Source organism: Orycteropus afer, unplaced genomic scaffold (assembly GCF_000298275.1).
Source record: "Orycteropus afer afer isolate SDZICR_OR568_19922 unplaced genomic scaffold, OryAfe1.0 scaffold00074, whole genome shotgun sequence".
Classification (NCBI taxonomy): Eukaryota; Metazoa; Chordata; class Mammalia; order Tubulidentata; family Orycteropodidae; genus Orycteropus; species Orycteropus afer.
The window spans coordinates 7,131,791-7,143,870 of record NW_006921661.1 but is presented as its reverse complement, the minus strand read 5'-3'; the positions used below and the strand labels follow the sequence as shown (position 1 = coordinate 7,143,870).

At 38.1% G+C, this 12,080-nt stretch overlaps 1 protein-coding gene across 1 annotated transcript in view; it reads right to left on the bottom strand.

Moving 5' to 3' along the window:
* PGM2L1 (phosphoglucomutase 2 like 1) overlaps positions 1-12,080 on the bottom strand; it is a 45,453-nt gene that overhangs the window by 20,616 nt on the left and 12,757 nt on the right. The window contains exons 2-5 of the mRNA XM_007940945.2: positions 10,823-10,990; positions 6,812-6,918; positions 5,278-5,362; positions 2,693-2,776 (exon numbers count right to left, since the gene is read on the bottom strand). Of these exons, the coding sequence (XP_007939136.1) occupies positions 2,693-2,776; positions 5,278-5,362; positions 6,812-6,918; positions 10,823-10,990 (444 nt within the window). The remainder of the gene's footprint in view (positions 1-2,692; positions 2,777-5,277; positions 5,363-6,811; positions 6,919-10,822; positions 10,991-12,080) is intronic.

Genomic DNA, 12,080 nt, shown 5'->3' with positions numbered 1-12,080 from the left:
CAGGGAGATAGCTCAGGGTGCAGAGGAGTATGAAGGGATGGACACTGGGAAGAGATAACTATGGGGAGGAAGTGGGAGGGGAGCTGTTGCATTGTAAATTGTGGTCAATGACATGAGACAAAGTATATGTGAACTGCTGTATGAAAAGTGAATTTACTCTGTAAATCTTCACCCAAATCAAAATAAAATTAATAATTAAAAAAAAAAAAAAGACAAACTCAAACCAAAAATGAGCAAAGGACTTGAATAGACAGTTCACCAAAAAGGATATGCAAATGGCCAGGAAGCACATGAAAATACACTCAACATCATCAGCCATTAGTGATGCAAATCAAAACCACAATGAGATATTACCTCATTCCCATTAGAATGGCAATGATTAGAAAAACAAAACAAACAACAACAACAACAACAACAAAAAACAGCATTGGTAAGGTTGTAGAGAAACTAGAACCTTCATCCATTGCTGACAGGAATGTAAAATGGTGTAACAACTGTGGTTAAACCACTGTGGCTGTTCCTCAAAAATTGAACACAGAATCACCATATGACCCAGCAATCCCAATCCTAGGTATACAGCCAGAAGAAGCGAAGGCAGGAGTGCCAACAGAAATCTGTAGACCAGTGTTCATTGCAGCATTTTTCACAATAGCCAAAAGGTGGAAATAACCAAAATACCCATCACCAGGTATACAGATAGACAAAATGTGGTATGTACACACAATAGAATATTATACTGCCATAAAAAGAAATGAAGTTTTGATGTATGCTATAACATGCATGAACCTTGAAAACACTATGCTGAGTGAAATAAACCCACCCACTGTCAAGTTGAATCTGACTCCTAGCGACCCTATAGGACAGAGTAGAACTTCCCTATAGGGTTTCCAAGGCTGTAAATCTTTATGGAAATACTCTATCGCATATTTCTCCCACGGAGTGGCTGGTGGGTGCAAGCCGCCAACCCTTTGGTTAGCAGCCCAATGCAATAACCACAGTGCCACTAGAACTCCTGAGTGAAACACATCAGTATAAAAGGACAAATACTGTATGATCTCACTTATATGAAATAAGCAAATATATAGAAAACAAGGATTGTTAATGGTTACCAGGTGTGGGAGTGAGGGAGGCAGACAGAACTTTTGTTTGGTGGGCACTGAATTTGTTAATGGTGGTAGAATGTTTTGGGAAAGGATAGTGACAATAGTGGCACAACATGGAAAATGTTATTAGTGTCACTGAATTGTACATGTGGTAACTGTGCTGGTGAATGTCTGGTATGTATATTTTCACCACAATTTTTTAAAAGGAAAAAATGAAAACAAAACAAAAACTGAATTAATCATATTTCTTCCCTGCCCCTGCCCCTGTGAATGTAACACTTTCTACTGAGCTGGTGTTATGGATTGAATTGTTGTCCCCAAAAAGGTATGTTAAAGTCCTAACCCCTGTACCTGTGAATGTGACCCTGTTTAGAAACAGGGTTTTTATTATGTTATCAATTAAGTAAAATGAATTCATATCACAGTTAGGTGGATCTGAATTCTAATCCCTTTCTCAATGGGTCTTATAAAAGTAAAGGACAAATACAAAACAGAGTCACACACAGAAAAAAGGCACCCTGTAAAAATACAGACAGCAAGGGAATGCCAAAGATTGCTAGCAGCCACGAGAAGCCATGAAAAAGGTACAAAATTATTCTTTTAAAGCCTTCAGAAGGAACTGACATGACCACTTCTGATCTGGACTTCTAACCTCTAGCTTCTTCAAAGGCACCCACCTTGTGGTATTTTGTTATGGAAACCCTAGGAAACAAAACAGCTTGCCAGGGCCAAAATGTTAGATTAGTATTAAATCTTCTTCTTCCCAGTAAAACAGAACTCAACATGCCCAGAATCCTCCCAAACAAGAACAACAACAACAAAAAAAACCCAACCAAACTCACTACCATAGAGTTGGATCTGACTCATAGCAACCCCTCCATGGGTTTCTGAGGTGGTATCACTACAGAGGTAGATTACCCCATCTTCCTTCCAAGGAATGGCTGGTGGGTTTGAACTGCCAGCCCTCTGGTTAGAAGTCAAATGCCTTAGGCACTACACCACCAGAGCTCCCCCCAAACAAGAAGAGAAACAAATACAAGATCATGAATTCATCACCCAGAAGCCCCAAGCACCAATTCAGTACTGTGCCATGTAGCTTCTGTTTGCTCTTCCAGAACCATTCTTCACCTTCCTCCACCCTGCTATCTGCCACTGGAGGCTGGCACACCAGATGCATCCTGTGGCCAATGCGGAGGCCTGGCAGAAGATGGGAGAAGGAGGAGAATGAGCTCAGGGAATTAATTCCTCTGATTATCTTCCTGCAAACAAACTCCCATTCATTCTTCAGGTTCTTAGTATAATACAATCTTATTTCTGAAATGGTAGAGAGGACAGATTTGGGATGGGATGGGGAAAGCAAAGGCAGTAAGACGCAAAAGTCAAAAGGCCACTGAAGAGACTTGTACAGGGTGAGAAGTAATAAGGATCTTAGTGGTGGGGTATACATTCAGGGGCCAGCTTTGGTGTTTTCATCTTTCTGTCCCCAGTATCTAGCCCTGCTCCCTAGTGTAAGAAAATATACTCAGGACTTATTATTTGAATAAGTAAGCACTATAAAATAAGCAAATGGTCAAAAGTTCAAGGTTTACCTTGTATCCATTATCTTCTTTGCGGTTATGAGATGCAGTAATCATCACACCTGCAACTGCTTTGAGCTCCTGAACTGCATATGGCTGAAAAACAACAAAATCATAATTCCATTTTGCTTCCAAGCTACTCATACCTTTGGCATGAGATTAATTTTGACTGAATAATAGAAAAAGACATGATCGTATAAATGGCTAAAACCTTAACAATCAACCCCAGGCTCATCTTATCTAATAATACATTATTTTAAAATGTAATTCTTTTAGATCAACAGCTTTAATACCACACATTCTTGTCATGCTCTATTTCACTTACTTTTAAACATTGCTTCAATTTCTGAAAAACTCAGAAGATAGTAAGTTTTTAATCCACAGAGCTCTCAAGAGTATATTTCTTATAATTTTAGCCTGTGCATTTCAGAGATTGTGAGGAAGGACAGATAGTACATACACCAGGAAGTACCAGGAATGTGGTTTTTGACATGCTAAGTCTTAAATGCCTATTCATTCAAGTTACGAATATTAAATAGGGAGTTGTATATTTAAGTCTAGGAGTTCTGGTAGCATAGTACCTAAGGCACTTGACTGCTAACCAGAAGACTGGTAGTTCAAACCCACCAGCTGCTCCTCAGAAGGAAGATGGGCAATCTACTTCCGTAGTGATACTGCCTTGGAAACCCAAGGAGGGGTCGCTATGAGTTGGGTTCGACTTGATGGCACATAACAATAATAACATATTTAAGTCTGAAGTCTCAAAAGGACAAATACTGTATGATCTCACTTATATGAAATAAGCAAACATATAGAAACCAAAGATAATTAATGGTTACCAGGGGTAAGCGGGAAGGGAAAGGGGGAGTTTTTGTTTGAGGGACATGAAATTTATATTAATAATGGTAGGCTATTTGGGGAAAGGATAGAGGCAATGGTGGTACAACTTTATTATCTAAAATCTTCAGTCCATAAATCACTATGTAAATAACGTATCCATCATGATCAGTCACCATGTCACTTCTTTCAAAGTCTGCCAGTGATTGACTGAGCACTTGTCATTCAGCTGTCACACATTTTACAAAAATGGATAATCAAAAGAGTGGAAATGCCAAAAAAGATGAAAGTGTAGCAAAGAAACAAATGGATGAAGTGACACTAGCAAAAAACTTCACATTTAAGGAACTCTAGGAGCCCTGGTAGAGCAATGGTTAAGCATTCTGCTGCTGATAGGTTGGCGATCCCTAACCACCAGCCGCCCTGAGGAAGAAAAGACCTGGTGATCTGCTTCTGTGAAGATTACAGCCTGGGAAACCCTATGGGGCAGTTCTACTCTTTCCTATAGGGTTGCTATGAGTTGAAGTCGACTCGATGGTAGGTAACAACAACAAAGGAACTCTCAGAGATATTTCACAACACTGAAAGTACAAAGGATCAAATGTTGGAAGCTGCTCCAAACTTAGGAAGGAGTATGATAATTCATAGAAAAGATACTTCTCTGCATCATAACTTACAGGCTAAGAAAGGTAAGCATTGTTTAAATTACTCTGCACAAGTTTTTTTGCAAAGAAATAGAAAACTTTAATTCTCAACATTTCTAATGTTTTATATTACAGTACACAAAATAAATAATAAATTTGCTATTTTTTTTCATTTTCCTAAACATTTATAACCAACAGTAAGGGTCTTTTTAGTATTTTGATGAAAATCTTGAAATGTCACCAAACAATTATAATTCCTCCCCTTGATTATTTAAGACTTTGTATCATTTTAGCTTGTACAGTCATTTTTATGGTTCTGCACTATTGTGTACAGTGAGAACTGCTTGTTGTTTCTAATCTTTGTTATGCTATCCTTCTTACTTTGTGAATTATTTATTCATGTGGTTTAAAAGTCCAAACATACAGGTTTCTGTGGACTTTCTTATTTCTAATTTTATTGCAATGGAGTCTGGAGACATGGCTTGATAAGTAGTCCTCTGCTATTGAGAGTTCCTTTATGATTCTGCTTGATAAGAAGGTGTATTCTGTCACCGTTGGATATAGGGTTTGCTACACCCTTGCATATATATCAGATCAAGCCTATTAATACTGTCCTTAAGTCTACCCTAACTTATTTTTGTCTGATAAACCAGTCTGTGAAAGAAGAGTATTAAAATATTTCACCGTGATTGTGCACATGTCAACTTGTTTAGATCAAGCTCTTAGGAGGTTCAACAAATGATCATGGAATGAAAATAAATCCAGAGCAAAATTTATTTTCCCTTCTTTGGTTTTACATACCACTTAATACAGAACTATAGAGATGACAAAGATTTGAGTCCTGGCTGATTTAAGAAATATTTTCAAGAACATAAAATTGTATAATCAATAACACAACATAAATCAAAACCAAACCCAATGTTGTCCAGTCACTTCTGACTCACAGTGACCCGACTGGACAGACTAGAACTGCCCTATAGGGTTTCTAAGGCTGTAAATCTCTAGAGAAGCAGACTGTCACATCTTTCTCCCATGGAGTGGCTGGTAGGTTTGAATCACCAATCTTTTGGTTAGCAGCACTGTGTCACCAGGGCACCTTTAACACCATATACTTACTACAAAAGGTGTAGGAACGTATCTTGAAAAAAGGTACACAGGGACATCTTTAGCCAGCAAGACTGCAGCAGTGAGTTTAGCAAGCCTTAAAAAAAGAGAGGGATTTCACTTAGTTTTTAAAAACCAAACATCCATAAAATATATGCTTCACCTTACAATTATTCTGAATATATCAGTAGCATAATACAACCAATTCTTCCAATCACTGATTATTTAAGCTTCATGTTCCTACTTAAAGGTGATAATAGAATTGTTTTAAAAAGGAGTTTAACAAAGAATAGAATTAACAATTTAATCTCCTCTTTTTCCTCATTCACCTTTGATGGCTCTTTTACCAAGAAATAAATACCATAATAAGTAAATGAAACTACAATAAATACTGCAGATGAACAATTACCCCAGGGAAAAAACAAACAGTTATCCATGTGGCAGAGTAGAACTGTGCTCTACAGGGTTTTCAGTGGCTGACTTTTCAGAAGTAGACCGGCAGGCCTTTCTTCTGAGGTGCCTCTGGGTGGGCTCGAACTACCAACATTTCAGTTAGCAGCTTGGGCACATTAACTGTGTGCTCCACCCAGGGGCTCCACCTTCTGAAAATAAGAGCTCAAAAAAAGGTATCACTGTGTTATAATTATCTATGTATGAATACAACCTAAAACTAATCAAATAGGACTATAAAGAAAGAATACAAGCCACATAATTACTCCTGCCTAGTGCAGTTGACATTCTAAATGCAAACTCTTTAAATATGTAAAATTTTACTCCTTTCTCTAAAAGCTTATCTTTTTTTTTTTTTTCTTTCTTTCTTTTTTTAAATTGTGATTTGGGAAGAAGTTTACAGACCCAACTAGTTTTCCATTTAACAGTTCTTATACATTTTATTCTGTGACACTGATTGCAATCCCTACAATGTAACAACACTTGTCCCACACTCTCTGTGTTTACAGTTGCCCTTCTTCCTTCTTTCCTATCCCTTCCTGCCTTCTGAGATTTATCCCTGGGTAAATGGTGCCTTCTCTCATAGGTTGATTATTCTAAGGAGTGTGTACCTCCCTGGTGTTACTGTTCACCTCATAGGCCTACTGTTTGGCTAAAATTTTTGCCATGGGCGTGAGTTCAGTTCCAGGCCTGAAGGGTGTCTAAGGGGTTTAGTCTCAGGGGTTCCACCAGTCTCTATCAGATCATATAAGCCTGGTCTTTTTATGATTTCTAGTTTTGTTCCACATTTTTCTCCCTTTCTATCTGAGACCTCCTATTATGATCCCTTTCAGGTACCATCTAGTTCTTCCGGTCTGAGGGTCGTGAAGGCTGGGGTTCATGTGGTCTGTTAGTCCTTTGGACTAAGGTACAACTATTGGTCTCTCCCCCTCTGGAGTAAAGCTTATCTTTGAAATGCTGCTATTTCGACCTCACCTCTACAATAAACACATTTCTATTCGACAGTCTTCTATTTCAGAAATCCTATTACTGGAGGAAAAAAATAATAATGTTTTATTCCAATCCAACTTAAACTTTGAAACAATTAACACTATACCTCTGGCTGCTGCAGCTGCTAGTTACTTGACCTCTGGTGTCATACCCAACAACAAAGCCTCTCTGCTTGAAGTCTGAGAAACATCTTTCAAGGTATTTGTACATTCCCTGAAGCAGATAAACATAAAAGATTAGCTCCTAACTAACACTTGCATTTTATAAGATTTAACATTTTTTATTTTCACGTTTGGCATGTAGCTTGGTGGCTCCTAGAGAACTGACTTCTGCCTTTATGCTCATGTTTACTAATGTGGGAATGATATTGTTCAATATACAAATGCAAGGTGACAAACTTATTTATTTCCTGGCATTTCAAACACATCTGATGTCATAGAAATCTCAATTAAGCAACCACATAATTGAATACAATATATAAAACATTACAGAAAAAGACAGGACATGAGAGTCAATATGCTAAAAAGACTGTTAGAAGCACCAAAAGAAATTATTTCTTGCCTTCAAGCCTCCAAAGAAAAGAATTTTGACCATTTTAGGCCCTTGCTAAATTGTAAGATTCAAGTTAATCAAAAGATTGAACCTATTTACGATGCAAACATTTTTAAATCAATCATATTTCTCTATTAAAACATTTCTTAATTCTATTTCTAATTCCTTGGTTTTAAAATAGGAAAAGCAATCTCACAAACTAGGAAAATTTACAGTTAAAGGTGACAAAAAAAATAGAATGAAGTATCTAATACTGAAAACATAACAATAATAAACTAAACCATTTAACTATCTGCAGATGATTTGCTAAGTTTAATAAATGAACACATTCAGTCTCTAAAAATAATATTTCACATTGTTATAGTACTTTAAAATTACTTTCACAAATGTCATATTTAATCCTTACAATACTTCTGAAAAATAGGAAATCCAAATATCATTTGTCTCTGTCTCTCAACATTTCATGGAAAAAGAAGAACCAGAATAAGACTGAAGCTTTATTTAGTGACTTGCACAGGCTATTCATGCAACAAAAATTAAGTTATACTGATTATTGAAGATCTAATAGTACATAAAACCAAAACCAAACTCCCTGCCATCGAGTTGATTCCGACTCATAGCGACCCCTTTGGGTTTCCGAGGTGGTAAATCTTTATGGAAGTAGGTTACCCAGCCTTCCTTCCGCAGAGTGGCTGGTGGGTTTGAACTACTGACCTTCTGGTTAGCAGTCAAATACCTTAGGTACTATGCCTACTAGTATATGGTGGCAGACACTAAATATATATGTGACAGCCCCAAATCAGGCTCCAGTGACTTCCAGTCCAAGGGTGGTCTTTCAACTAATTATTTTAGCTTCCTTCCCAACCTACTCCTTATTTGTGTGTGTGTACGTGTGTGTATGGGGGGTTACTTAATATTAACCAAATTATCCACTTTCACCAATTTATCCATTTCTAAAGATGATACTGTCCTAAAACTTCATAGAATCTTATTTCTTTCTGCTATAAGACTCTATCTTTTTTTCCCCCGAAGAATCCATCTCATTTATTTCCTTCTAGGGAGCTCTGGTAGCATAGTGCCTAAGGCACTTGACTGCTAACCGGAAGGCTGGCGGTTCAAACCCACGAGCCACTCCTCGGAAGGAAGATGGGGCAATCTACTTCCGTAGTGATACTGCCTTGGAAACCCAAGGAGGGGTCGCTATGAGTCGGATCTGACTCGACAGCACATAACAACAACAACAACAACAACAGCTAGATGCTGAAAAAGTCTGCGGTTTAAGAATCTGATTCTATCTGGCTTTTCCAAGTCACATGATGGGATCCAAACTCTTACAAATGTTTCACTTTTATAAAAATTGATTTTTAATCACCTCCTCTACTCCCTTTTGTAAAGTCAAAGAATCTTCACTTCAAATCCCAAATAGGCAGTCCCGAATTTAGGACATATTCGAGTTACAATGAACTGCATTTATGAACATCTGTGTGTGGTGGTGTTTTTTTTTTCCCCCTTGGTACTACATACAGTGTTGCAGTACATAATTTGCTGATGTTATCATTCTCACACGTTCACTTGCAGATATTTATATATGTTTCCAACTCCCAAAGACAAATAATTATCAGATTTACAAAGATACTTATAATAAAAGGCAATGATAATGAAAACTAAAAAAGAAAAAAGAGGTATTCAACTTATGTCAGAACAGACTGTCACTGGAACAGCACCCTGTTGTAAATCAGGGACTACCCTGTGTATAAAAAAGATTTAACTGAAGTATCTTTAGTTGAGGTATAAAAAAGAGATGAGAGATAGGGCAGCATGAATCCCACCTACTCAGCCCCTGGCTTTATAGAACTCCCTCAGAATAAGGCTTAAGCTGATTTACTGTTTGACAGAATTAGAATTACATACACTGAGCAATTATCTAGTCCAGAGCTATTTTTAGTACAGTCACGCACCACTTAACATCCATTCCAGCAATGTCCAGCCACATATATGTCCTTGGTCCCAACACATGTAAAGCCTATTATACTAAAAATTCAAGGTACATATAATTGTTTGTAATAACAAATGGGTCCTACTTTGCAATGTGCACCAAAACATTATTGTAATTACATAAAAGATGTTTTAGTGTACCTAGAAGGGCTGTTTTTTTTTTATGCACAGAAAGGTACTCTATATACTACATCCTAAAACAAACACTTAACCAATAAACATTAGATATGAACTATACCTAATCATTCTGGCTTAAGTACAAATTCGATTTAAAGCCGGACTTAGGAACAGAACTTGTTCGTAATGCAGGGACAGCCTGTATATAACATGGTGTTTGCACAAGGTAACAACCTATTTCATAGAACATATTGTAGACGTTAAGTGATGGATGACTGTATACGCTTAAATGCATCCTTGGCTTCAAAAGCTGAGTTCCTTGAAGTACTGAGAATGAATGATTCAATAGAGAGACAAGTAATTTGTTTCAAGATTGAGTTGCATAAAAATGCAGAGAAAATAAACTAACATATCATACCTTGCCTTAAAGAACTCTCAAATTGGACACAGAAAGCCATGTTAAAGGGGCATATTTTCAACTAAAGTTTTTAAATACATTGGTTGATCTTTATCAATGGCTATATGTCAGATTGGGGGTATTCATCTTATTTTTATCCAAGTTTGTTTCTTTGCACTACTTTGATATGTCAATATCCATTTCCTGGTTTTAAATGCAAAGTAACATTGTCACAATGACAACCAAAATTAGAGTTAATGAAAAAGTTAGTCTGTGACCTTGAAGACACACAAATGATTTTTCAAAAAAGTCTAACGGAAGACTAAAAGTATATTTTATACTTCCTAAGAGCTTCCTCTAAATAAAGCTAATTTTTAAAGAAAGGCACTGTGGTGGTTAAGTTTGTGTGTCAACTTGGCTGGGCTTGGTTGAGCGGCTGGGCAGTGGGTGGTTGTTATTCCCTATGATGAGATTGGCAATCAACCACACAGTGGGACCTACTACAAGCAGCTGAGTAGCTGCTTTAGGCATGTGGCCTGCTTCCCGTATGTAAGAAACAGCTTTGGGAATGGTCTCTAGCTTATGGCACACTTGAACCCTGCATGTAGCCCTGTCATTGTTCAGCAGACTGCCATGCTCTGCCAATATTGGGAATTTCAATGGACTTGAATTAATGGCCTGCCATGTGGTTTGTAACATCAGGACTAGGCCATTTTATTTGTCGACCTTGGGCTTGTTAGCCTCAACAGCCAGTAGCTGCCTGAGTGAAGAGATGCCTCTAGCTTCAGTGGGCTGGAAGCAAGAGGCAGAGCTGAAGCCCAAGGTCAAGGAGCTTTCACACAACCCCTAGAGCTTGGCACTTAGAACTCAGACTTCTAGTCTCCCAAACTGTAAGAGAATAATAAACTCCTGTTTGTTCAAGCCATCCCACTTGGGGTATATTCCTGTTAGAGAGGCACTAGGTAAGCACAACAGGCACTACCTAACTCATGAAGGAAAAAAAAAAAAAAAAACAGGAGGAGAAAAAGTACACACATAATACTTTATAATAATTACCTGTGTTGACTGTATTACTGTAAGGTCATTAATATAGCAAAACCCTGCTCCCATGGCAGAACGAAGTCCTGCGGTCCCAAAGGTCATCCGGCAACAAAGGCGATCTCGAAGTTCCTTGTTCATCCCGTTCCTTAACAGATTTTCAATTTGCTCTTTTGTTTTGGGGTTCTATAACAAAGAAGAATTAAAACTTAAATCAAGATAATAAGCAGAGTCCTAATATTAAGCCTTTCTGAGAGGCCAATAAGCATTATTGGCCTTATATACCACAAGGTTCTACACTCACTATACATTCCATAGTGTTACTTATTGAGACCTCTGGTAGCATAGTGCCTAAGGCACTTGACTGTTAAACAGAAGGCTGGCGGTTCAAACCCACCAGCCACTCTGCAGAAGGAAGACAGGGCAATCTACTTCCGTAAAGATTTACCACCAGAAACTTGATGGGGATCGCTAAGAGTCGGAATCCACTTGATGACAGAGAGTTTTTTTTTTTTTTTTTACACTGGTTATGTGTTCAGCTACTAACAGAAAGCTTGGAGGTTGAAACCATCAGCTGCTCCATGGAAGAGATGATGTGGCAGTCTGCTTTCATAAAGATTGTAGCCTTGGAAACCCTATGGGGAAGTTCCACTCTGCCCTGTAGGGTAGCTGTGGGTTGGAAACGACTCTACAGCAGTAGGTCTGGGGTGTAACATCAACTCTCTTACTGTTAAGTTTGTCCTCATAATTATGTGAAATTTCTTTGATATCTGGGGGTGAGCAGGCTGGGCCACTTATTTTCCATAAATATGGACTTAATTTTACAAAATCATTTTCTATCTTTGTAAAGTGTGATAGTGCTACTTAGAGACCATCTCAGGCTGTTTTTGTCATTTTATTTTATTGTTGACTTGCATTTTCCTAAATAACTAAAGCTCCTGAAAATCTTGTATTGTATTGTTGTTGTTGTTGTTAGGTGCTGTGGAGTCGTCTCCAACTCATAGAGACCCCATGCACAGCAGAACGAAACACTGCCCGATCTGGCGCCAGCTCCACGATCTCTGCTATACTTGAGTCCATCATCACAGCCACCGTGTCAATCCATCGCGTTGAAGGCCTCCCCCTCTTTCGTTGACCTTACTAAGCATGACAACCTTCTCCAGAGAATGGTCCCTTCTGACATGACCAAAATAGGTGAGATGAAGTCTGGCCATTCTTGCTTCCAAGGAGCATTTCAGGTGCACTTCCTCCAGGACAGATCTGTTAGTTCTTTTAG